Raw genomic sequence first — 27,281 nt, 5'->3', positions numbered from 1 at the left:
GTAAAAAATCAATCATCTACTTTCATGTTCTTTAGTTTTTAAAATTTTGCTTCTAAATTTAGTCTCATTAACATTACCCATTTGAAAATGTCCATAGAAATGTGAAAAAAATTTGACAAATAAAAAGCGTTTTTGATTACGTAATCATAAATAAAAAAAGTAACAATAATTAAGTGTAACAAGACACCAACTTGATAAAGAGATTACCAAAGATTTTTAAATTTGGCATTTTGCTTCTAGCATGATGTGTTCTAGCATGATGTGATGTCACGTTCATGGGTTTTATTTATTTTCTTTAAAACTATAATTGCATATATTGGTAGGCCCCTTTTTAGGTTGTATTTTACATTGTATCACTAGTAAAATAATTATATTTATTTTTCTGTTGTATCATGATATATTAGTTATAACATTTAGTGCACACCAAACTTTTGATACCGATTGACATCATTCTATTTTAATATGGAAAAATGAGTAAGGGAGTGGATCACTATAAGCTCAAATAGCTTGTTTTCGGTTGTGGAATAACAAATAGTTTATAAAGAAGCGACTTATTTATTTCCGATTGTTTGATTGAATAGACATGTTGTTCTAAAAAAATTCACTTAATACCACTTAGGCGCTAGGCGGCTAGTTACTGCTCAGATTAAAACTTGGATGAACACTTAATGCATGTTTGTTCCACATGGTTTTAATATGTTCTAATACTTTATATTCTATGTCATTTTGTTTTATAATTTTTGTAACACAATACAATTATGTTTTTTTAAATATAAGTAAACAATTATTTATATATTATATAACAAAATTAATTAAAAAGGGTATGGGTGCCCACCTAGGCCCTACCTAGTCGATAGACCATTATCCACTGCTCGACTAACACCTAGCACCTTCTAAAACCTTGAATAAACTTAAATAGTTTGGTGTCGATTGTGGGATAATAAATAGTTTATATTAGAGGTCATCAACCTCATTACTCAATACTAAATAATGGATAAGCAGAAATTTAGGATTAAATGAGTTTTCCTTTTAAAATGGCATCTTTGAATCCTTTTTTTCTTTATCGTTAGAATTTCAATTCAACGACTTAAAAGGGAAATAATAGTAGCCAATAAAAAAGATGAACATATTGCATATCTCTAATCTCTAATCTCTAATCTCTAATATTAGAAAGCCAGAAGTCAAGTTTGGTGTCTCAAGGCTTCACCAAAAATAATTGGACTAAAAAGCCCTTTAAACAAAAAAATCCAAAACTGAATGAAAATAATAGAAACAAATTTACAAGGGCAATTTTGTCACAAAAAAATAGAAAATTTGGAATAAAAACAACAAATTATTTAAAAAACTGAAAAAAGGAAAAAAAAGAGACGTGAGTGAAAAAAATAAACATGGTGTTCATCATTCTCAACCGTATTAATCCCCCACTTTCTCAGTTACCTCCCACAATTAACCGGCTATTCCCTCCAGGGTGTTGTGCACCTCAAAGACTGCGTCGACACCAGCGCCGCTTTCGCCCTCCACCACATTCTCAAGCACTCTCTCTCAGCCTCCCCACTCCACCTCTAATGCCGTCGTTTTTGTCGCCTTCGGCCGCCCCTTCTCCCACTACGATCGCATCCTCCGAAGACTCAGACTCGCTCTCTCCATAAAGAATTCCAGTGGTAATTTACTTTTTTTTTTTTTTTAAATTTTTCATTGCATAAATAAAATTGGGGTTTCTAAATTTCGGATGTGTTTTTTGGAATAGTGTTGCAATTTGGCTGCACTGAGGGACAACAATAGATACTTTTTATTCGACATGATTATGAACTGCCCAGGCGACTCTTATTTACTCTCAGCCCAACTTACTCTTATTTACTAATTAATTTTCCACTCAATGCGACCCCGACATGTTCTTATTTAGTAAATAATTTTCCAGCCTGTATGTTTATTAGGCACTCATCGACTCATATTCCTCAAAGGTACTAAGCTTAAATGTGTCTTTATTGCTCTGTTTTCTCTTTGGTACTCATATATTCCTCAAGCTAGACAATCATCCTTACTTCTTCATTGTGAATACTCTTCATTTTAAGTTATACATTTCCTGCCAATTACTACTACGTGTAAAAGAGTTAAATACGTACAAAAATTAAGTATTTGTCATTTATTTTAGAACAACACTTAAGACACTGTCTGTTTTCTCCAGGTTACTACTCCGAATTATAAGCGTTTGTTTTTGTTTTTTAAGTAAAAAAATCTTGCTTTTATGGATTAGGAGGATGTTCAATGATTGAAGTTATAAAAGAGCCAAACAAAGAGTACAAAGAAAAAGCAAGGCAGACATCAGCAATTCGGTTGAAGAATGGTGATTCTCTCTAACCGGTTCAATTTCTTCTTCAATTAGTGCTCAATTGTTGAATCTGTGTTTGTTCCTTTGATGTTTTTCAGGTATCCATGTGTTTGTTTATCATAAATGGTGAATTTCTAAACATCTATGTGGATCAACATCCTCAGAAGTCAACAAGCACAAAGGCATATTGGAAATCTGTAGAATTAGCCAACATTTCATATTTGTAAGGTCATTTGGTGGGTTTCGTAGTGAGTATGGACTTCCAACTCTAATGTTTTTGTTTGACTTATTCATTTCACTAAACAAAACAAAAATCAATGTGATTGATATTACAGTGTACTGATACTTGTCTTACAAAATCTAGTTAGTTTTTTTTTATTCCCCAGGTGACTTCAGTCAACAACCTTGACAACCTTAAATTGGTAGAATAGACTTTGACAACTTTAAATGGGATTACGAAAAATATAAATTGATGTTATGACATCGGGAACCGTAGCCAAGCTTTTTCAAACAAAATTTTGTATGCTTTTTGAAGTTTTTGTAAAGATCTCTTTATGCGTGCAGAATTGTGGAACGAAAAAAAGAATTATGTATGCCGTACGTAGCGCGCTGTGATGTAGAAAATGCCTTTCACACACGCAAGACGCGTGTAGAAAGGCTAGTACCTGTAAAAGGAAAAGAAAAAAAAATTATATATATATATATATGTATGTATCTACTAATCTCTACTCATTAATGAAACTCTCTTTGTCAACCAAAAGAGGGTGAAAAGATAAATTAGTCTTCTATCACCAAAATAAAATAAAACAATGGGCAATAATGTAATTTCACAGGTCCAAATTTTACTGTTTTTTATTGAAACCTCACCTATAGGTGATGTTAAAATACATCTAATATTAAAAATAAATTAAAAAATTAAAAAAATTAAAAAAAACAAAAACCTCTCAATCCCCTTACGTTCTCTCTCTTTCTCTCCCTCTCTTCTTATCATTTTTTAAAAAATTGTGTTCATATATACAAAGTATACAAGCAAATGCTAATATATATAAAGATAAAAGGTAAAAAAAAAAGGAAAAAAGAAAAGCATTCCTTGACGAGCCCAATGAACATTGACCCGAAATCTGGACAGAAATATCTCACAAACTGGTTTTTCAAGACAGCCTCTTTATTTCTTTTTCATGCCAACTGTCAATTAATATATCCTTTTCTATGTTCATCACTATGTTAATATGTCAATTCAAACTATTAAATGGTTAATTGAATTCTTTATGCATCTATCATCATCATCATCGTCACCACTGTGTGTTTTTATCGTTCGAGCCGAATTATATTGACCTTGGACAATCCAGTTCAGCCACAATGATTCCACTCTATCAATCTATCACTTAATCATGGCCCACAGTGATGAAACCACGTAAAGACCAGGATAGACTCGAGTCTATCTTGAAAATTCTTTCTTTTTTTTTTTTTTTTTTTTTTAGGAAGTTTTAATAAAACATTTCTGATACTGTTCACTTTTAACGTTGCGGATATTTTTAATCTGAAAAGTCACTTCTGATACTATTCCCTCACACCTTTATTTTGTTATTTTGATTAAAACTAAAGTTTTTAAGGACTTTTAGTTAGTTTATTATTATTATTATTATTATTATTATTATTATTATTATTATTATTATTATTATTATTATTATTATGCTTTTGTTTACGTTCACTAGCTTGTAGTTTTGGTGTCTGTGCTTTTGTTTCTTTTATTTGACAAAAAATAGTGTGTTACCGTTTTGTTATGAAACTAAAGCCTATATCAATGAGTCTTCCATAGTCGGTTCACCATTTTCTAGTAATATTTGTTTAGCAAAACTTGCATACAAGATCAGTGCTTATAATCTCAAGTTATTTTTTTCGTGACTCAGTTAATCTCTTTTGATCCAAATTTAACATTCAAATACAAAAGAAGAACCTTCAATTTTTACCTCTCAATTATAATACATTTTGTCTAATTTCTTCATATGGCCTTGAGGCCCCTCCTAACCTTGATTTCTAGCTCCGCCATTGATGGCTTGAGTGCTTGATTTACTCACTTTTTACAACTTTCATATTTTGCAAATGATTGGAAGCTTCTTGTTTGAATTTATCTGAAATAAAGTTTTTGCACATTATATAGATAAATGGCAATGAAATGTTTCGAATTTGGAGTAGAAATAAAGTTGGAGAAGAGAAAAAATTTAGAGAAAGCGGTTTCTTGGGAGAGTGAACCACAAGGCTGAACCCTAATTAAAACCTCTTTAAATTAGGATGCATGATAATGTTAATTATTAGATTACAAGTTTTGGCAATTTTAAGACTAATTTAATGTTAGTCCCAACAGTTTTAGACCATGATATGGAAAATCAAATTAAAGCAAAAAAAACTAAAACAAAAAACAAAGGAGAGAGGAGCAGCAAGGCAGCAATCCTTTCCCCTCTATAAATTCATTGAAACGTATATCTATATCTATATAGCTGAGAGAGATGGTCGTCAATGCACAAATCCTAGAACTGCATAGTAAGCGATCAACACTGGAAGGGAGACCAACATGCCAAATATTACCCTGCATGCAACACAAAATATAAAAGTTAGAAGAATATCTATAAAATTGAAATTTATTTGAAATATTATTGCTGCGAATTATCCAAGTAATCTCGTTGATATTTTTCATATTTAAAGTATGCATAAATTTGAGATTTGTAAATATAAAGAGGTGCATGCGTACGCTGTACTGAGCACTTCTGCATGGAGTCCATACTCTTTGGCATATATGAAGGACGTAATGGACTGTGGCACTGCTGCCTGCAATATTGTATATAAATGATGATAAGTCATCTAATCGAACATTTATCATTTGATCCAAAAATAATAATTGAAAACATTTATCATCTGAAAAATAAAATTATCACGTAGAAAAAGAGAATGTTTTTTATGAATGCCGCAAACACAAGTAATGTGAAACACTATTATCGAAGTGTAACATTTACCATCTGAAAGATAAAGTCATCATGCAAAAATATGTATTGTTGCTTGCGCAAATTGTTAAAGGGAGATATGCGGACATTCTTATTTCAAAATTCATTTAAAGTTTAAAATTAGTGAGCTAACCTTCAGTGCGGTACTAATTAATTTGAATTTGTTTAATTTGTATGTAGTTTGGCCACAAAAAGTTAATACCATTCGTGAAAAGAACCATGTGGTGTTGTCCAATCTGTTTTAGAGAAGGAATATTATAGGAAATGAAAACACACAAAATTTTTCTCCTCATATGTACACATTTATATTTAATCTTATTTGTTATTTGCGTTTGATTAATTCAATCTGATGGTTAAAATTAAAAATGATGTATGGAAAAAGAAAATATATGGTTAACATTTCCCAACACAATTCCTTAAAACGGAAGTTCATTTTTCTCAAAATTTGTTATGTAAGTAAAAAAGAATATTAGGGTAGGGTGTTAGCGGAGAAGAAATGGGCCACTTAATTTGCTGGGCAGCTCATTGGAACAACCTCTATGTTATTCCACGTACGATATATATATGACGTGCAACCACTATTAAATATACATATATACTCTAATTTTATAGGCCATGCATGCTTGATTCATCATTTAACTTTCTAAGATATATAAATTGGCAAGTAAACTACCTGAATGATAGCAACACGTAAAACATCACCATGCAGACCCACCGCAATAGAGCCAATCGCCATGGCTGCCGGTCCTGCAATAAACCTCAGAACCATCCCAATTATTGTTAGGCTCGTCCCACAGGCTACAAATTTTTCCTGCAGTGCCATGAAGATACCTGCACGTTGCATACATGATATATAGTTAAAACGTTACCGTACAGATATATTCATTAGCATTAGCATTAATTAGCATATATATATATGTGATTAATTAGTGATCACTCACCCATGCTAAACATAGCAGTGCCTGTACCAGCTTTTGACATGATTAAAACAGATCCTTCCATGATGCTTGGCAACTCAATATGCCACCTGCAGCACCCATAAATTTATTAATTAATTTACAGAGACATATATGAAAAAACGTAAGATATTTAGTTGATCAATACTCAAATATAATTAATAAATCTTTTCTTGCATATTATATAGATATATGCATATATTCAGTACCTGCTTGCTATCAAAGCCCAAGCAATACCAATAAAAACTGCATAGGAGTTGGGATTCATCCCAAGTTTCACCCACACAGCCTTCATCAAATACCAAAAGGAAGGCCTAGTACTTATTGTTATCTCCTCCATGGCTTCTACATCATTCCCTTGTGGATCAACCGATTGAACTCGAGGGCCGACATTAGTACGACTTGAAACTATGTCTATCGACCCCGTACGTCGAAATTCCAAGACGAACAAAAGAATGGTGAGCCATACGATGGCCTGCACGACCGATGCTTGAACAACAAGATCAACGGATGACGAACCATACATGGCTTTAATCAAGGGCACACCAACCACTAGGGAATTAGTTAACGTGCACAAAGAGAAGCTTGTGATGGACCAACTGTAGCTTCCTTTGCTGCTGCACTTGGCCCAAAGTGCTAGCACCACCACGATTATGAGCTTGGAGATGAAGTCGGCGCCGATGAAGCGGTAGTTCCATTTGTAAGGATCCACATGTGCAGTGAAGTCGAACGTGAAGAGTGGGAGAGTAAAGAAACAAACGAAGCGGTTGATCGCGCCACACTGCTCGGTAGTAAATATGTGCCACCACCTTACTGAGCCGTACCCTAAAATTAGGGCAACATAGAGTGGAACGGTGGCCACCACAACCTTGTAAACATCTTCCCACCCAATCATCTTAGTGTGTTAATAAAATATATTTGGGCAACCTAGCACAATAGATTGTAGCACTACTGGCAAGAATGGAAGAAATGAAGAATATGATGTACTGCTACTGTGAATGGTTAATTAGCTTGACAATATTCATGAACTTGATTGTACTTATATATATATGCATGCAGGGGAAAGCCAACTTTGTTCTTTTTTTTTTTTTCTTTTTTATTCCTTTTATCTTTTAAGAGAGAGATTGATGATATTGCAAAGATGACGTAACAAGCACTGTAATTAAGCTAATGACAAATAAATTAAACAATGTTGTAATCAGTAACGGATTCAAGATTTTATCATTGGATGATCGCAATATTAAAGCTAAAAAAGAAAAAAATAATAACATTGAAACATTATTCATAATCTTTGTACAACAACAATTCGACGTAATCCTTTTCCATCACTTTTTTGCAAGATTACTAGTCTCTTGCAATTGAAAAAAGTCATTTCTCAATATGTATAAAATATATATATCAAGTTGATCTTGAAGTGTGATGTGTACGTGAAGACCGGGGAAGAGAATGGTGCTGTGCTGATGAGTACGTGAAGACCGGGGAAGAGACCGGGGAAGAGAATGGTGCTGTGCTGATAAGGACGTGAAGACCGGGGAAGAGAATGGTGCTGTGCTGTTGACGGCGGCCTTCGGTTGGGTGGGGCGGGAATTTGGGGGTTAATTTGGGTGGGGTAGACATTCTATGAAAGTCGAGCCCTTTTGCCTTTTTTTTTTTTAATTAAAAAATGGCGAGGTTATCAGCCTCCGCGCGGCCTAGGGTGGTTTTCTCAACAATACATCGATGCTTACCGTTTTCTTATTTTGCCCTATTTTTTATAGACACTATTGACAAAAAGGAAGGGTAAAATAGTAATTTTATACCTTTTTGACAAAATAACAATCATATCCTTATTTTTTCTTTGTTACCTTTTTTTTTTAGATAATGACAATCATATTTTTCTATTTTTACCCTCATTTTTTATACACAATATTTACATAAGAAGGACAAAACAGTAATTATATAATATTAAAAAAATATGCACTTATTAAGAGAAATTGTTCACACACACACACAAAATGTGTGCTCTCTGCTAATACTGTTATTAAGAAAACCCTCATTTTCAACTTTTTCCCCCTTTTTTTTTCCTATTTTGCCCTAACTTTTGATACACACTGTTGGCAAAAAGGAGGACAAAACTGTAATTATTTAATATTAAAAAAATGCATTTATTAAGATAAATTGTTTACACATACACACACAAAATGTATGCTATTTGCTAGTAAATTTATAAGCTTTTCTATATAATATATGGTCCCCTTAAAGTCATGTTATAACAACAAGGGTTTTGTCTTATTTGTAGAAAATATTATTGCCTTCCTATGACCAGCTTAGTCAAGTCTACTAGAATTTAATAGAGATATCAAATTATAACTGTCAAATGTTAATTTGATGGCTAATATGATAATGTTAGATTTTGTCTTTTCCAACCAATATTTTTTTTGTTATAAATGATATTTGTATGACCAATTTTAAAATGAAATCAATTAAAATAAAATTTCAAAATCTATAATTAGTGCATTAATAAGACCTACACAATAAAATAATTAAAAATTATTTGACATCACCTTTCTCATACCATCTCCAAAGGAGATGTCAAATCCAAAGGAGATGTCAAATCCAAAGTGAAATGTCATGTAAGCAAATTTGAAGGCAGGATCAAGTTCCAACCGATATGTCAATCCTATGTGAATAGACATATGAGTTTTCATATGTCAAATGTGATATATGAGAAAATGTGATATCAAATAATTTTAAATTATTTTATTGTGTGGGTCCTATGAATGCACCAATTATAGATCTTGAAAATTTATTTTAATTGATTTCTTTTTAAAATGAGTCCTACAAATATCATTTATAACAAAAAAACATATGGATTTGAAAAAAAGAAAATCTAACATTGCCACTTCAGCCATCAAATTAACATTTAACTTTTATTTTTTGACATCTTCTTTAGAGATGTTCTCATATGTCAAATTTGACATATAAAAACTCATATGTGAATCCATAGGATTCACATATTGTTTGGAGTTTGCTAATACCTTCAAATTTGATTACATGACATTACACTTAGAATTTGACATCTCCTTTGGAGATAGTCTTAGCATGCCTTTTGAAAAGAAATTAGTCGTCTTCTTCTCTCCTTTTGGTTTGCACAAAGCTAGAACATTGTGCAGCTGCGACTCTTCTCCTCCATCACGACTTGGGTGGTCCTCGAAAGTTTTCCCAGCCAACTATCCAAGCTTCTGAGCAAGGTTTTTAAAGACGTTAGACATTGGTCGGGCGACAGGTTGGGGCCTAACGCCTACACAATTAGGTGGGAGCCTAGGTGGACTAGGCGGATTTAAATAGATTTATTATATGTTGTATAAAAACGTGCCTATTTATACTTAAAAACACACATAATTGTATTAGGATACCTAATTCCAATAAAATGACATATAAATTATAAAGTATTAGACCATATTGAAAACATGGTGAAGAAACAGATAATGATGTTCATTCAAGTATTCAACAAGTTTATTATATTTTATTGAAAAATTAAAATGCAAAATGAAAGTTATTGATTTTCTGTTTAAGTGAGAGTCAGAACTCATATGTGGATTTAGGTGGGCTAGGCGGATGCCTAAACGGGCTAGATAGACGTCTAAGTAAATCTAAACGACTTTCTTAATTTTTAAACGTCTAAAAACAGATCAAGATGATGACCCGACGCTGGATGAGAATTTTTTAAAACAGTGCTTCCGAGTGACCTTGGAACCAACCAGGTCCCCTAATTGATGTGCCCCTAATTTTACCTCATTATTTGAGAAAAGAAAATGAGAGACATTTGATTTTGACTTTGACGAAGATTCTTATAAATTGTGGCAGGCCTTTTAGCATATCGTATACGCTGATATTGGGCCGGGGTAAGCTTTGTAGCATATTATGTACGCTAGAGAGAGAAACGTGGGGTATGCTCTAAATTATTAATCGAGTATTGAACTCAATATAAATATAATACGTCATTGTTATCTATGTGAGTCGAGTTTGAAACTTCTTATTTTAAAGTGAAGATAAATATCATTAGACCGTATTAGCAATTGGTAAGGAAAAACCTTTCTTAGAGCAACTGTTAAATTAGCTCCAGCTATGGATAATACTTCTCTTATCCTAAAAGATCAATAAACTTCTTCCCATTCAACGTGACATTATTTAATTACCGTATAAATGTTATGATAGAAATCATTTATTCTCTTTATCATCAGCATCTAAATATCATTTTAGAAAAATTCATTCGATTTGAAGATTATTTAGTCAATCGTATGAACTAAAGAAATTGACAGTTTATAGTGAGGATGCTACTTGTTACCATAACTATCGATTTGTTCGACACATATGGATTTCAAAACGATCTCTAAATTAAAGGAATTTTTCTAGAAATGATATTAAATGATGATAAAGAGAATGAATAATTCAAATTATGTCGACGCTTGAACCATAAAATAATCGTACGCAGAGAAAAATGAGAACTTTCCTTCTTTTTGAGAATGAAGAAAGTATTAATTAATAGTTATGTTATGTGGAATGCCATACGAAATGGGTTATGGTGGGTGTATATGATTCCATACATGCGGTGGATTCTTCATTCTTGGAGATATAGTGACATTAGTTTTCTTGCAAGAGTGAGTGCCTGAAATTGTAAAGTTGCTATCACCAATGGGTTATACATGGTCAGCAATTTTTTTCTTTCTATATCGAATAAGGAACGAGGTCCAGCAATAATTCCACCCACCTTTGCAAATTGGGTTTTCTAAATTTATTAAATAGATTAATGTTCTTACTAATGTTACTTCATGCTAGCCTGCTTGTAGAATTCAGAAGCCGATTTGTGCACACATTGTTTTAGGCGACGACGGTATACTACAATTTGCACCTTGTAATGTCATATAAAGTCCAATAGATAAATAGATGCCAGCTATGATTATTATCTGAGAATTCGATCGAACCAGATGACTATTTTTGCGACAGTGGTCCATTATATGCCCTCGATCAGTATATGGAATAAGTTCTGTGTATTTTCCAAAGTATTAAAACATGTCTGGCATAAACTCGATCATCTGTTTTTTCCCCAATAGCTTAGCAAATTAATTAGTGAAATCCACTAATTGATTAGAGCGCAGGCCTGACTTAATCAAGTTGGATAGGATCATCGAACCATATGCTTCCCTTCTACATCAAGTTCGGATTCCCTTCCTGATCCATGCATCAATATTCATGGTCGATAGTTATAGCCAACTTTACGTTTGATATGTGTGTACGAATGCAAACACCACTGACTACACATATATTCTCTGCTTCCTCCGGGGTTTTGATGGGACATGTAATAATATGCGCATCTGGGCAAGCATTGATTTCTAATGGTGGAGCTACTTGGCTGAGTTGTAGGGTTTCTGCCTTTTCTATTGGATGGTAGGATACTTGCTACTATCATTTCGACATTTTGCCGTTTGTCTTGTACATAAATATATATAGGGTTAATACCATAAAAACTCAGAGAAAAGTATGGTCCGCAGAAATTAAGCAAATGGTTTAATTTCTACCTTTTGGGTTCTCTGTTGTTTTTCTATCCATTGGTCTTTGTTCATTCATTTCTTTGATCTCACAACCGCAAATGCAACATCGCCTTGCTTCTAGAAGAAGTGCACAAGTTGTCTTTGTCAATTGTAAGGGCTTCCATAATAGAACACATTTACTTTCAAAAACCACCCACTAATTACTAAGTCAATAGAATGTCTACTTAGTGATTTGCTTTGTCATCGTATATTCATATAAGTATGTTTCTCCGGTTTCCTGGCAGCTGCAGCAGGTCATTTCTCATTTAGGCTTCTATGGTTTTCTCTATTAGCCACCTTTGAGTCTCTACTGTTTAAGCTCATGTGGAGAATCTGTTTTTGGGTTAAAATCATTTTATGCCTTTTTATTTATGTACCATTTCTAATTGTTGCAGGGAAGAACCTTTACTTATGCTTTGTTTGCATAAGTGACGTCTTCTTTTTGTATGCTTCAATCCTTTCTAGGGCTAGTACGATGTAATTTTACCATCTAGACTTTATTTTATGAATGTTCTCTACCTTTTTGACAAAAAAAAAAAAATACAGAGTTAATATAAAAATTAAGAGTTAATGCAGTACAATGCACCAAACTTATCTAAACTAACTAAGAGAGCAAATTTTTGGTTTATTTGGAACATGGTCACATGACACTACTATTTCACTCAAATTGTAACACTACTTGGATATATATTTTTTTTTAAGTATAAAGCAAAAGTGGAATATATCAACCATGTCGTCTACCATTGTTATTACATGTAAAATGAGACACAACGCAACTTGTGTTTCTGATACCCACATAAATTTCTCATAAGAAAAGAATTTAAACTTGAATGCCAAAAAAAAAAAAAACACACTGCTCTAAATAATTTGATTAAGTAAGCTCAAGTCTGCATTATAAGTGTCTAAAAAAGAGGGGCTAGCTTTAGTTGTTTGCCATCGCATTTAAGGCACAGAATATCAAGTGCGCATGCACCTTTGACCTAAGCATATGTAGATGTTAACAAATCAGGGTGAAACTTAACATCACGAGGTGACTTCGATTCTTTTATGCTCACTCCTCGGTGAAAAAATATTATTCATATACATAACCCTAACGTGATATAAGATATGAACAATCGATCACCACACGTTTAAGGAGCTTCATGTTTTTGTTCAAGCAGTAGTTGCATGAAATATCTTTATATATAAGGACTGGTGGGTGGACCATGGGTGACATTTATATATTCTCAAGTTCAAATCAACCAAAAACCAAATACAGCAGACAATAAATTAAAATGAAAAAAATTAAAATTTCATCATAAAACTAATTAATTATATAAGAAGTAACTCAATCTTTTATAAGGTTTTACATAATTTGGTCCCTCGCCAAATTGGACCTTTGTCCTCACATTCTTACATAGCCCCTCACGTATTTTGAAGACTAACACGTGACCAACGCAAATTGGTCAGCAAAACTAGTCCACTCAAGAAGGATAATAATTAAACCAAACCATCTATTACATGGAGCTACATATGTGACAGCCCGTCCCGGACTTTTCGTACCGTAGAGATGAAATGACGGTTTTGCCCCTAGTATGGTTGTTTCGTTGTGTGGTTGTTTTTGGGTTTTGTTTGGCTGATTTTGGACCACACACACACCACACTCATTTCCCCTCTCTCTCTGCCCTGTCCCGAGCCCCTTTCTCTCTCCCTTTCCTATCATTTTCTTACGGACGACACCCAAAATCCTTGAAATCTTCACAGATCGAGGAAACAAATTACACAGTTGTGCTCGTGAGGTCCTTAGGAGTTCAACCATACCCATTTCAGGTAAGGATACCTTCGTTTTCACGTCGAACTCGAGATTCCCGATTTTGGTCACTGTTCATGCACACGTTAATTCTTGTGTTTTTGGGAATTTCAAGCTTGTAGGAAGCTTGGTGAGGTCCTTAGGAGGCTCGGGGTGGTTCGTTTGAAGGTTTTGGACGTCGGGATCGTGAGTTGCAGGTTTGGCAGGAGTTGGTGGTGTTTTCCTGGCGAGATTCCGTGGGTTTTAGTGCTTGAAAGTGGTATGGATTTGTTCCTCTTGTTGTAAGCTTCATTTTGGTACCAATTTTGTGAAATTTGGTTGAAAAACGAGTGAGATACGAAGTTTTGAATTTTTCCCGGTTTTCCGGCGTTGGTGACAGCGCCGGAGGTTGGCTGGAGAAGATGACGGAATATTCCGTCAGTTTGGATGGAATATTCATAACGGCGTTAACGGAATCAGTTAGATTTAACGGAATATTTCTGACGGCGTTAACTAACGCCGTCAATGTGCCAGGCATGCGCCTGAGCGTGGGCGGTGCGTGGGGGCGCATGCGGCGTCGGAAAATTATTTTAAAAATATGGGGATGTTCGTGAGGTTGAGTAGATCACGTTGGTATATTCATACACCCCATTTGAGCATTGTATGAGAAGTTATTTTGTAATGTTGGTTATTTGCTTTAAAATTTACGTTTTTATAGTTGTTTCGCATATAGGTGAGACCTATCCCGAGGACGAGCGCGGTCACTCGAGGCAAGGGGGTTACGACCCTTCTACATACCAGTGAGTGAGCTTTTGGTTTTCCGTATATACCTATATACTTATGTTTTTCCCATAAAGTGAAATGAAATATTTATACGTTTATGTGCCATGCTTTATGTTTGCCCATTTAATTATGCATTATTAGTTGTGTGTGTATATATATATATATGTGTGTGTGTGTGTGTGTGTGTGTGTGTGTTGGTGCTGCGGACGCACAGATAAGTGCCAGGTGAGTTATGGTTCATGTTTATGTTCAATAGTGATTTGAGATGCATAGAGAGCTCATAACCTGCACCTCCGGTGTTAGTGCTCCCGCCCAGAGTTGGGCACAGTCCTTCACGTGATGTTCACCTCCCGCACCACACGCTCATCTTGGATCCAAGTTAGGTGCACAGTCCTGTCGTACAGACCACTTAGGTGGTTCCGACTCGTAGGTGACCCGCGATTATTTGCCCAGTCTTCACGTGATCGTAGCACTTGAGCGTACTTATTATACACCCAGTCTTGTCGTACGGACCACTTTAGATGGTTCCGACTCGTGTACAGGTATAGTTAGTGAGTTGGAGATTTGAGCTCTAGATTCAGCCGTACAGGTCACGTTAGGTGACTCCAGCTGACAGATTACATGACATTGTTTGGCATTACCTGAGTACTTGCATTTTATTTCGAGGCATTTGGCATGGCATATTTTTGAGCATGGTTATTATATATATGTATATTCTATTTTCTGGGAAGTATACAGGTTTTACGGCGAGGGGTTAGAACTTTGTTATGAAATGGTTTTTGAAAAGCTTTGTTTTTGCCCACTCACGCTTTCTGTTTTGCGCCCCTCCAGGTTCTAGTTTGGCTAGCGCTTTTGGTGGCTCCCTAGAGGATTTTCCCGGCTTATCTGACAGATTATCACCAGTGTAGGACCACCTTTGGGTGTGTTTATTTAGTGTTGTTTCTCCCGGACTGCACTAGGTCTTCTGTGCTCTGAACTTTGTTTTTCACACTTACGCTTGCACATGTATGTTATTACTTTGTGTATAGCTGATTTTTATTTATTTGTACTTTTACTATTATTTATTAGCTTCCGTACAGTGCACATGGTTACGTCATTTCCACGTTACGGCCAGCATGCCCTGATCTCGGTCTGAGGTGTGTCAATATATGCACCCATTGATTCAATTTTTTTATTTTATTTCATATACATGCATGCATTGCTTGCCACTTCAGCAACATGTGGACTAAAATTGATTCTTTTATAATAGGGTCAATTATAAAAGTGATCAAATGATAAAGTTGATAATTTAACACTGCGCCAATTAACTACTTATATAGATTCACGCCATAATATTTCTTATAATATGAATCAATCATTTTTTCAAATTATCATTGAAAGGTCGACGTTTTTGTTAAAGTTTGAATCAAATCAGAAACCGTTTAGTTATTTAACCGTAAAATTATAAATAGATGAACACAATCTTGCCGATAAATAATAAAATAATAACAATAATAAATAAAAGTTAAAAGACTTTAGATTTAAGTGAATTTTATAAGAATAATTTTTGAACGATGGCTAAAACTTAAAAATAAACAATTTGAATCATGAAACCACATTATTAAATAGAAATGCAGACGAATAATTAACGATGTGTTTAGTTATTAACTAATTATCGCTTGAGCACTGTGAATGCATATTGTTCTCATTCCCCTCTGTCTGCGCATGCTTATTTCTCTAGTCTTCTTCTAGCTCCTTTTTTTTTTTTTTTTTTTTTTTCTGTTCTCTCTAAAAATTTCTTTTGAATTAAATATTAAGGACAAAATGAAGTGCATGCAGTGCAAGAATGGAACACTAGTCCAAGGAACAAATGCCAAAAACATCTGTGTGGTTCTTAAGACGACAAGCGGCAGCCTCTGTGACATGAGATATGACATGTAGCAGAATATAATCTATGATATTTATATTTACAACCATGCATCGAGAATTATGCACATTTTTATATATTTAGTAACGTGTGTGTGCTTTTGTTGTAAATTTTAATATTGATGTTCTATGACTGGCTATTGTTTTGTTGATTGGAAAAAGAACAAGAGTGGTGGGTGCTACAGTTGTAGCCATCAGAACAAACTCCTGAGGCAGTCTTGATGAAGATGCATGGAACTTGGCATATTACAACTTTTTTCTTCTTAAGAGAATTAGGCATCTAATCTCTTCACCTAGCTATTATTATAGCTGAATGGCATATCTGAATCTTGCTACGTTGCTCTGTTATATGCCCTAAGAATAAATCTCAATAAGCTCTTATTTTATCACATGATCTACACTTTGTATACCGTAATATGTAGATCAGACGTAAAAATACAAGTAGGTTTTTTGCTTTTATTTAAAGAAGTCTACTACACAAAATGATGCAAAAATGTAATCTTCCTAGATTGGTCGTGATAAAATGGGAGCTTCGAATTGCAAGATTGGTCAGGTTCATCCTTCTTGGTACTTAAGTTTGATGATTGTATGCGTAATAATTTTGGGTTAATCTGGGTTAGTTTTTTAAGCTTAAAACATGAACATGGAAGTTTTTGACCCCACATCAACAGATTTTGGGGGTACGCGATGATCTAACTGCGAGTGGTTTAACGATGAAATACACATTAAAAATTTAAATTACATATCATAATAAGAGTCATTAAATTGTTTTGATCCAATGAGATCTAACAACTCTTTTTGTATTTGATGTGCAGTAGAAAAAGAGAACTGCTTAAAAGATTATCTCAAAAATAGGATTTTCTATAAACTGTGGCATAAAAATTATCGTTAAAGTATGAAGTAACTAAGAGTCTACAGAAAATTTCAGCATTTATCCTAAAAACACTCTCAGCAATTATCCTAAAAAAACTCAGTGGTTCGACTTTCTGTTGCTTTTTATGGGCTCACTCCTCAAACTGAAACATACAAATTGGGTTTGGTAGTAGCCCACTTTTCGATGATTATATATAAAGTAGAAGTCCACATTTTGGGTTTGGTCTCATGGCCCAATAATTTTTTTTTTTTTTTTGTCAAACATTTGTTTATTGAAACTACCCATTTATACAGCAAAAAATTTCCTAGCTCACGTCTGTCAATGTAATGTGATTTGTTAACTTTTGAAGTGGCTTAGTGGTTGGTTGGGGGAATTTTAGGCTCATTTTCTACATGGTACGTCTTGAATTTGACTCTTAGTGCTATCTGAATCTTACGATGGTGGTCAAAAGAAGCTAAAATGTCTCTGTGAGTTTTTTTTACCCCCGTGCCAAAACCACCAGCCAGTTCCCTTTTATTTTAAAAGAATAAATATAATCTACCTCAGCACCACACTCCTTTAATCTCAAATTATGATACAATAAAACACTTATTTGCATTCAAGAAAACATAATCTGTTTTCATGGAACATGAAAGAAAAATGTTTTTTTTTGGTCAAATCTGAAAACAATGTAAAATATAATGATGAAGTCAACCGTTGACAGCTTTTAGTGATTGGTGCTATGTCACTATGATTGAATCGAAATTCCGAAAAAATTTATGTGATTATGTCATGTTATTGAAACAAGATTTTTAATTAGATGTTGATACTATGGTCCCATTACTATTAACAAATCGGCCACAATATAATCTACCTACATCATTTCACAAAATCGAATAATAATTAATAAAAAAATTAGTTTATATGAAACGATTTTACCGTCATCTAAAACATTATTATACTAAAACAATGATACGAATGTTTTTATTTATTTAAACGGATCGTCACGATCTAAGAGAATAATAATAGGGAGTTTTAATTAAAAGCCCACGGTGCTGTTCATTTTAACAAAAAATCATATTTTTACATTAAAAATCAATCATGTTACTATTTATTTTACCCTTTATTTTATCCTTGTCATTAAAACTTAAAATTTTCAATCCATTTTCATTAAGTTTCATATAATAATATGAACTAATATATACCTTGCTCTCTCTGTAAACCCAAGCAAGGCATGAGAAAATCCCCAACAAAAGTCACGTGCTTTCAGAAAAAGCCGACCTCTTTCCCCCCACCCGCGCAGCCGCCACAACAGCTATTCCACAATCGCGGCAATTCCTCCCGGCATATTGCATTCAATTGGTTTCTCTTCTGGGCGTTTTGACCCAAAAACTGATCTGGGTCGCCTACAAATTCATCAATTTTCCACTATTTACAACCCGAATTGCTTCCAGAACTGGTCTTCGTCCTATAATCTGATCTGGGTCGTCTTCAAAATCACAAATTTCCAACACCAACGGCCTCAATTGCTTTAAAAATTTGATTGTTTGGCCGATAATTGAATATCGTTCTGCGACCCAGAACCATGGTTTCTGTGTCGAATTCAGTGTTGTTTCCTCTGGCGACATCCAACGGCTTCACATCCGATGGTTTTTCTCGGTCCGTTAGATTTGCAAGGACGATCAATTGTAGTAGTGACAAGCAAAAGGGAGAGCAAAGAAACGTTTTGTGTGCTTGTATGGAGCCTCCCCCCAAACTGCGGAGCGATGAATCCTTTGCAGCTAAATTCGAGGTAAGTCTCAGACAACCTTTGAAGAAGTCATGTTTTTGTCTTTGAATAACTCATGTTTTTTCTTAATCCATTTACTAAAGCAACCATTTTGTAGGCTTACTTGGCTTCTATTGACACCTACATTGTATTGTTATTTGACAAATCTTTGTGTTGTGGTTTTGTCTACCGATTTGATATTTCTGATCGTTTTTCGTAGTTTTCATTTATCTTATGTAATGTGCTACTTTACTATTGAGATATGGTATTAGCTTTATTGCTTACTGTTAGGAAAATGCCGGTCGTTTCTGACCTGGTGGCTTTGTAAACCCCGCATTTTCACTTGGTCCTGGATTCGACAGGCATTGACAAGTTGCAATTCGGAAAACTTGCATTGTGTTTTTATCACCATGTTGGATTCCATTGGACACATGAAATGTGTAATTTGATGTTTGCAGTAGCGGAAATTAATTCAGATCAATAAATCGTAGCTGTGGCTGACAGGGTCTTTCTGATCAGGATTCATTTAAATCAGAGGATTTGAGTACAGTTTGGGAGCCCAAGGATGACTCTGATGTTCTAATCGAGTGTAGAGACGTCTACAAATCGTTTGGTGAGAAGCATATATTGAGAGGTGTGAGCTTCAAGGTGAATCTAATTCATATTATATAAGTCTTTTCAGTTGTTTTAAGAATTTATATGCATTGGTCCTATGTGGAGGTAGCATATGTGTGAACTTTGCCATTGTCCTGTGACTGATAGTTCCTGATCAAGCGTTTCAAAAGTTTAACTTCTTTAGCTTGAACCTTTGTCTTTTGAAGACTAGTGATTTACTTTAGAAGAGGAATTCGCTGCTTTCTTTACCCCGGGAACTAAATATGTTCCGAAAAGAAGAGGAGTCAAGTCTCTATTTGGCTTATGAGTTACACAGTAGATTGTTATCCAGTTTGGGTTTTTCTTCAATTCAGTAGTCTGGGAAAGCGTTGCGATGGGATTTCTAGAACGAAAGAAACAAGGATGGTACTCTTTTTTAAGGATGGGAATGGTGTTGTTTAGGACTGTTTTCTTCTTTCTTAACCCGTGTATTTTTTCTATAATATTTTTCTTTAACATAGAATGTGTTACTGGTCTTCCTTTCACTACTTTGTGCTTTCCTGTATTTTCAATATAATTTCTGTGTCTAATAAAAGAAATTATTGTTCATTCGTGGATTCATTTATAGATTAGGCATGGCGAAGCTGTTGGAATAATTGGGCCTTCTGGCACGGGAAAATCTACAGTTCTGAAGATTATGGCAGGGCTTCTCACTCCTGACAAGGTTGATAGTTAAGCTGGTTTTCATATTATGCCCTTTGTTGCATTAACTTGTGTTTAGATTTTAATGAGCTTCCATGAGTTAGTTATTGTTCTCTTATATAGATTTGTCCTTTGTGTAACGAGCAGGGAGAGGTGTACATTCGAGGTCGAAAGAGAGTTGGTTTGATCAGCGATGATGAGATGTCTGGTCTTCGGATTGGATTGGTAAACTTCACTGTTATGCTAGGGTTATCTATTTTTTTTTTTCTTTTCAGTTCACTTATATCCAAACAAAAAATATATATCTTTTAATGCATTTATCTACTATGTAACAGGTGTTTCAGAGCGCTGCACTATTTGATTCTTTGACTGTTCGTGAAAATGTTGGTTTCCTTCTGTAAGTCAGCTTTAAATTCTTTGTGCATTCATTTGCACTGTTAGGAGTGATAGTGTAGGTTTCAATAGAAAATGCCGAAGTATAATTCATGTTGTTAATTGATTAGGTATGAAAATTCGAGCATGCCCGAGGATCAAATTTCAAAGCTTGTGACTGAGAGCTTGGCCGCAGTCGGGTTAAAGGTATATGCTTAAAGTGTCAATTTATTAGTCTGCAAAACCTTCCTCAACTTAACCCCCCCACCCTCGGCAACACCACATGTGATTTTTTTCACTAAGATAATTTCTGAGCATCTTCTTACCCTCGCCATCAACTGTCTTCTAATGATCTTGTTAGTATGGGATGTAATGTTTTGATATCACTGCTCGGCGTGCTCGCCAACTAACCCCACCACCGCTACCAAGAAAAAAAATAGAAAAGAGTCGACTCTGACTTTCAAGTTTGTTTGAATCAATCTCGGTTGTTTGTTTAGGGAGTTGAGGATCGATTACCTTCGGAGCTATCTGGTGGAATGAAGAAACGAGTTGCTCTGGCTCGATCCATAATTTATGATACCACAAAGGAGGCGATAGAGCCAGAGGTATTTTGAGAAGATGATAGCTTTGTTGTGTTCTTTATTTAGTTTGTTTCCTTAGATAATGTTTGCAGAACTGTAGAATGTTTCGCGAGTCGTGATTCCCATTGCATTCCTTCATAGTCACACGTATCATTAGTATCATCCGAGTTTAGTATGTAGTTGTGTACTGTGTTCTCACGAGTCCTGACAGTCTTTGACGCCCTTCAACAGGTGCTCTTATATGATGAGCCAACAGCTGGACTTGATCCTATTGCTTCTACTGTGGTAGAAGACCTCATCCGCTCTGTCCATACAAAAGGTCGCGATGCAATCAAGAAACCTGGGCAGATCGCATCTTATGTTGTTGTTACTCACCAACATAGTACCATCAGACGAGCTGTTGACAGGTTACGTGCCTCATCCAAATTGTCGTGTTATTATTGAACAGTTGCGTTGATTGTTTAATACGTGTTTTAAACAGAGTATATACAAATTCAACATGTATAGGCTGTTGTTTCTCTACGAGGGCAAGATAATGTGGCAAGGAATGACTCATGAATTCACAACCTCAACAAATCCAATCGTTCAACAGGTAACGACAATTTTGGTACTGCAATGAATCATGATCCTAAGACCGAGTACTTACCTTTTCTGTGGGTGTTGTTTTCAGTTTGCTTCCGGGAGCTTGGACGGCCCGATTAAATATTAGAACTCGTTCTCGGTGTGCATATTACACGTCGCGTAGCACTTGAGGAGAATGCTGGGAAATGGATCAGATGGGTGCTCTGCCTCCTTTCTTATACTTCTTTGCAGTGGATTGGAGCTCCTGCCAACAATTCTCAGTGGCCAACAAAAATCACATGCCAATGAATCTTTAGGCGTGCATCTGAGTTAAGAGAGCCAACTTCTGAATTGGGCATGGCAAAAAGATGTCGCGATTGGGCGGGGATGTTTTGCTCGTTCTTATTTACGACGAATAACTTTCTTACACTGTTAGTTTCGAATTTTTGAGTTCCGGCACCTGTTTTCGGCCACATTGTTAGAGAAAATGCATTCAAAACTGAGGAATATATAGTTGATGTTATGGCATATTATTATGAGCATTGTGCGTGCCAACAGCTAAGTTCTATGTCAGCAAAACATGGAAGAACAAACTCATCCATTAGAAAGGAGTAATTAAAATTTACAGCTTATTGTTGTCATCGACATCTACACGTAACATTACGCTAAGCTTTTGTCTGGAGAATGTAATTTCGTGCTCGAGCTGAGCAAAAGAGGGCGACTCCTGTAAAGTAGAAACTGAGGAAAGCACTTAGACAGAAAACCCAAACAGAAATCCGCCCCTCAACCTCTTCCCCTTCGAATGCCTTCCCAGGCACCACGGGGATGCTTGCCGGGTCACACCCTCCATCAGAGGACTCCAAACACAAATCTGGATTTCCAGCAAATGCTCCTGGGAACCTCCAATATCCTTGCTGCTTTGTAACAAATCCAGAGAAGCAGTTATATGACAAATTCAGAAGAGTCAGGTCTTGAAGGCTGGAAATGTTTCCGGGAATATGACCTGACAAAGAATTGTGCGATACATCTAAGGCCCTTAAACCCCACATCTTCTCTACATCTGGAACATGACCACGAAGAAAATTACGTGACAAGTTTAGGTATTGCAAACCACGTAATGTGAATAGCCCCCCTGGAATCTCCCCATCTAGCACATTATTAGAGAAATCAATTCCCACCATCGAAGATAGTACATAATTGAAGCTTAATTCAGTGCCAGTAGTGACAACAATAAAAACTTTTGTATCCGCACTGTGTGTTGTAGCAAATGGCTCTCTCAGCATTTTACCAAGCTCTCCATTGTTAAAATTTTTGCTCATGTTAAAGTTGGCATCTGGTATGAAGCCCGAAAATTTGTTTCCTGAGAAATCCATCATTCTGATAGCCGGAAAAGTAAAGAGCCAGCTGGGCAGATTTCCGTTAAATTCATTCTGAGCTAGGGACAGATACCTGAGGTTTGACCATTTGGTGATTGCATCACTCAAGGTTCCGGAGAGATTGTTGAAGCTGAAATCTACAATCTCCAGAGATTTACAGCCTGCTAAAGTAAGCGGGATCTCACCAGATATCTTGTTGTTGCTAATGTCCAGTATCTTCAAGCTGTCCAATGCATCAAGCTCCGGTTGAATTTCACCAGAAAGATTGTTGTTGTTGAGTATCAATGCAAGCAGCTGAAAACATCCGACGATGTTCAATGGAATTGAGCCTGATAGAGAGTTGTGCGAGAGATCAATCACTTGGAGGTAAGTCAGATTTCCAATCCTTGCCGGAATCTCCCCCACAAGAAGATTGTATGACAGAAACAGGGCCTGCAAGCTTTTCAGTTCGGTAATCTTCAATGGGATTTCACCAGAGAAACTGTTGTGAGACAGATCAAGAAGAACAAGCCCGGATTTATCTGTTGTCTCTGCAATCTTGCTCGGAAGAGAGCCAGACAACTCATTGTTACTCAAGTCCAAGACAAGAAGCTTCTCCGAAAACACAAGCCTTGGAGATATCTCATAAGTCAAGTGGTTGAATGAAAGGTTCAGATGATTCAAACCTTGAAGCAAAGCAATACATGTCGGCATTCCTCCCACAACAGAATTGTTAGCCAGATTCAAAACTCTAAGAGACTGAACACAAGCAGAGAAACAAGGCAAAGTACCGGAAAACTGATTCGATCCAAGATTGAGAAAGACCAAAGATTGGTGAAAGTCACTCAAAATACCAGATAAATTATTGTTCCCAAGATCTAAATACTTCAAAGATTTCGAGTAATACACGCTTTCAGGAATCTCCCCATGAAACGAATTAAACCCAATATCTAGTTTCTCCAACTGAGCCGAGAAGTTACCAACCCACCAAGGAATAAGCCCTCCCAAATCGTTGTTACCATTCAAAACAAGTTCTTTCAGCTGCCTAAGCTTCATGAGTGTATCGGGCACAATCCCCTGAAACCTATTGTGATCGAGATGCAGGGTTTTCAGACTGCGCAACGAACCGAAACACAACGGAATTGGGGAAGTAAAGTTGTTTTCAGACAAAACCAAATGTTCGAGAAATGGAAGTTTGCACAAACTGGGGTGAATTTGGCCAGACAAGTTCATGTTGGTCAAGTTAACCGAAACCACTCTGCCGGTCTGGTTTTCGCAGGTGATTCCGGTCCAGTTGGTACAATTAGAACCAACCCAGCTGGACAAGCTCTGGCTAGGGTCTTGGACCAATGACCTAAACAGCAAGACTGAGTCTTTGTCTTGTGGGTAAATATCAAAACACTGAGAAAGGTTTGAGCATACAAGCACCAAGAATATCAGTAGCAGTGCACGTAATTTAAGAGGGTTACAGGGGCAAAAACCTGAAACCCATTTGTGCTCCATGGCTTAAAATAGAGGGTTTTCAGAGGGGTTGAAGAACAGCAGCAGCTGTAAATTAAGGCAATAACAAGGATGAAAAGCTACAGACCATCTTCCCCAATATGGATTGGAAGCAAAATATTGGACAAGCTAAAGACAAAGCTCAGTGGCAGTAGCTATAAATTTTACCTACCGCAGGGGTAAAAGCAGAAAAACCCCATCTTGAAGAGATGGATGAGAAGCAAAATCTTTGGACAATTAGAAAAACAAGAACGCAAAGTGATAACTCATTCGTGTGCAGAGAGAGAGAGAGAGAGAGAGAGAGAGAGAGAGAGAGAGAGAGAGAGAGAGAGAGGCTTACAGGTGAAAATGGAGCAAAATGCAGTGAGGAAGAACCAAACACGAATATGGAATGTGGAAAAAAGGAGGCCATTAAAGCTTCTTTCCCTTTGCTTTTTTATTTAATTATTTAATTATTTGCTTTTTAAGTGAGAGGGTGAGCCCAGTTGTGTGGGCTGGTAATGGAATGATACACCTGTAAATTGGATCCAATACTACTTTGGGCTCAGTTAACAATATACCAGAGAAAAAAAAAAATCAAATTCAATTTAACGGAAATTTTGAGAACTCAGTTTTTGTGTATATCACCTAAATCACTTCCTTATTTTCAATGTTTTATAATAGAATACCATTTTGTTGAAAATGAAAATTTCAATGCGACAAACATGAGCGTAACCACATTGTATCCAACATGCTTTCTCAATCCACTTGAGTTCGAATTATCAATTCCACAATTTAGAGTAATTTGAAGTAGCATATTGTTGTCACTATAACTACGACCTATTGGCACATGCCCACTATCTAAGTAAGAAATTTTAAGCTCGACTGGCATCAATATTTAAATAGGAGCTATCAGGTTGGATTTACATATAAAACCATTGTAAACCTAATTTGTACGTTTGGCCAGTTCTACTTGTGTGTACATTTCGATTTGCTGACAAACAGATAAGAATAAAGAAGACGGGCTGTTGAAGATTCTGAGTCAACTCCGACTTGGAGAAGATGATAAGGCTGTTGAAGACCCTCTGACTCAACCCAACACTTCAATTTCAAAGAAGAAGAAGAATGAGAAGAAAGAAGAAAAGGCTGTTGAAGACTGTCTTAGTCGATGCCGACTTGAAGAAGAAGAAGAAAAGGCTGTTGAAGGTCCTCCGACTCAACTCAATAAGTATAATTGCATATTTTGTCGGACTGAGAATGCCGCCATGACTATAAGCTTTGTCCAGTTTGCTGTAAGGGTCACCACCCTCGTGCATTTTGCCCACAGGAGGCTCGTGTTATGTAGATATTATCGAGTGGGAAGTCAACACTCGCACTTTAAGTTCCCGGTGCGGGATGCAAAATGAAGTGGAAATGGCTAGCGTACCGACAGACCCCTCCCACGAGACAATATGATCATCCTGAATTGCTGAGGAATCGGGAAGATTGCATTGCATGCAGCTGTTGCATGATTAAGCTCTTTCGTATGTCATGTCTGGCCTTTATTTTCCTTGAGTTTCAGCACTGTGTTCGTATGTCATGTCTGTCTTGGAATAAGCTCCGTCGTCATGCATGGATGGCGGACGGATATATGGATACTTAATTTGTTCGGTTGTTATTTTCTCGTGTTTAATTTGGTTTTGTTTACTTGTGCTGCTTGTCTGGGAATATATATTACTATTAGTCTATTAGCGAGCAGCAGCACCTGTTGTTTTTGGGATTTCCTACATGTATATGAAAACTTGCTCCAATCAAGAACATCATCCAATGGTACTGCATGGTAGTTGAAAATGAGCACCGGGACACCCTGCATACTTAGTTGCCTCCACCACGCTAGGACTTGCCACTTCCAGAGCCACTTGGGCGCAAGCAGAAGTCGATCACAGATTCGTGCGTCGATATTAATTGATCGATATCTAGAGGATGATAAAACAAAATAAACAAGAAAACACTTTGAAATGATAAAACCAAATTACCATAAGTTACCAAATGCGCCCATTTCCCTCCCTCTTATGAAAGTATAATTGGATCCAGGTTCTCAACGGTAAACACACATTAATTTGATCAATAGATCCAACCCACGTTTGCCCTTAATGGCAACATTTTTTAAGCTAAAACATTTGTTACACTAGATTGTGCATTATTTTTTTTTTTTTATGAGTATTAGAAGGAGGGGGATAATTTGAAACTATTACAATAATTTAAGGGATGAGAGAGTTTCGAACCTTGATGGTAGAAATCTAACACTTTATTCACTAATATATTGGACCATATATATTGTACGTTCTATATACTATGTACTTTTTGTTTTAAATATTATTATTAAGAGGATGAGAGAGGATCCCAAATTGTTACATTAATTCAGAAAGATGGAATGTTTCGAACCCAGGACGCATGAATGAAAACCTAACAGCATATCCACTAAGATATTGGACCACATGCGAAATAATTTGAACCTAAAACGTAGTGGATTGAAGAGAAATGTTCTACCCACAAAGGCAATATATTGCTTACCTTCATATAATGAAATGATATACAATAAAATATCACTTTTGTCTAAAAGGAAAGTTTAATTTATTGATAAAAAAAGAAAAAAAATTTCAATTTAAAAGACATGATCGTCGTCGTATAACATATGTACTCTCCTAATACACTCAAGTTTGAATA

The 27,281-nt window shown here is 35.8% G+C and overlaps 3 protein-coding genes across 5 annotated transcripts; 1 reads left to right on the top strand and 2 right to left on the bottom strand.

Annotated features, from left to right (window-relative positions):
• Positions 1-4,822: 4,822 nt before the first annotated feature.
• LOC137721860 (auxin efflux carrier component 5-like) lies at positions 4,823-7,179 on the bottom strand. The gene is made up of 5 exons (XM_068460886.1): positions 6,494-7,179; positions 6,270-6,355; positions 6,002-6,159; positions 5,079-5,155; positions 4,823-4,916 (listed from the first exon to the last, which is right to left on the bottom strand). Exons 1-5 carry the CDS (start codon positions 7,177-7,179, stop codon positions 4,844-4,846), a joined length of 1,080 nt encoding a protein of 359 aa, XP_068316987.1. The 3' UTR covers positions 4,823-4,843.
• An 11,228-nt stretch (positions 7,180-18,407) lies between these two features.
• LOC137722886 (protein TRIGALACTOSYLDIACYLGLYCEROL 3, chloroplastic-like) lies at positions 18,408-22,283 on the top strand. 3 transcript variants are annotated; one of them, XR_011066813.1, is made up of 10 exons: positions 18,408-18,955; positions 19,436-19,579; positions 20,154-20,249; positions 20,375-20,452; positions 20,563-20,624; positions 20,731-20,806; positions 21,097-21,204; positions 21,412-21,587; positions 21,662-21,772; positions 21,851-22,283. XR_011066813.1 is itself a non-coding variant. In XM_068461999.1 (10 exons), exons 1-10 carry the CDS (start codon positions 18,749-18,751, stop codon positions 21,887-21,889), a joined length of 1,056 nt encoding a protein of 351 aa, XP_068318100.1. In that variant the 5' UTR covers positions 18,408-18,748; the 3' UTR covers positions 21,890-22,283. The 3 variants fall into 3 exon arrangements, 2 of the variants coding, with proteins under 2 accessions (XP_068318100.1, XP_068318099.1); XM_068461999.1 differs by having other exon boundaries at positions 19,451-19,579; positions 21,688-21,772; XM_068461998.1 differs by having other exon boundaries at positions 21,688-21,772.
• Positions 22,259-24,944, bottom strand: LOC137722885 (receptor-like protein CLAVATA2). The gene has a single exon (XM_068461997.1). The coding sequence runs from the start codon at positions 24,597-24,599 to the stop codon at positions 22,407-22,409; it is 2,193 nt and encodes a 730-aa protein (XP_068318098.1). The 5' UTR covers positions 24,600-24,944; the 3' UTR covers positions 22,259-22,406.
• Positions 24,945-27,281: the final 2,337 nt, after the last annotated feature.

Source organism: Pyrus communis, chromosome 17, assembly GCF_963583255.1.
Source record: "Pyrus communis chromosome 17, drPyrComm1.1, whole genome shotgun sequence".
NCBI classification, from domain to species: Eukaryota; Viridiplantae; Streptophyta; class Magnoliopsida; order Rosales; family Rosaceae; genus Pyrus; species Pyrus communis.
The sequence above is the reverse complement of the archived record's forward strand: the minus strand, read 5'-3'. Positions and strand labels throughout refer to the sequence as shown.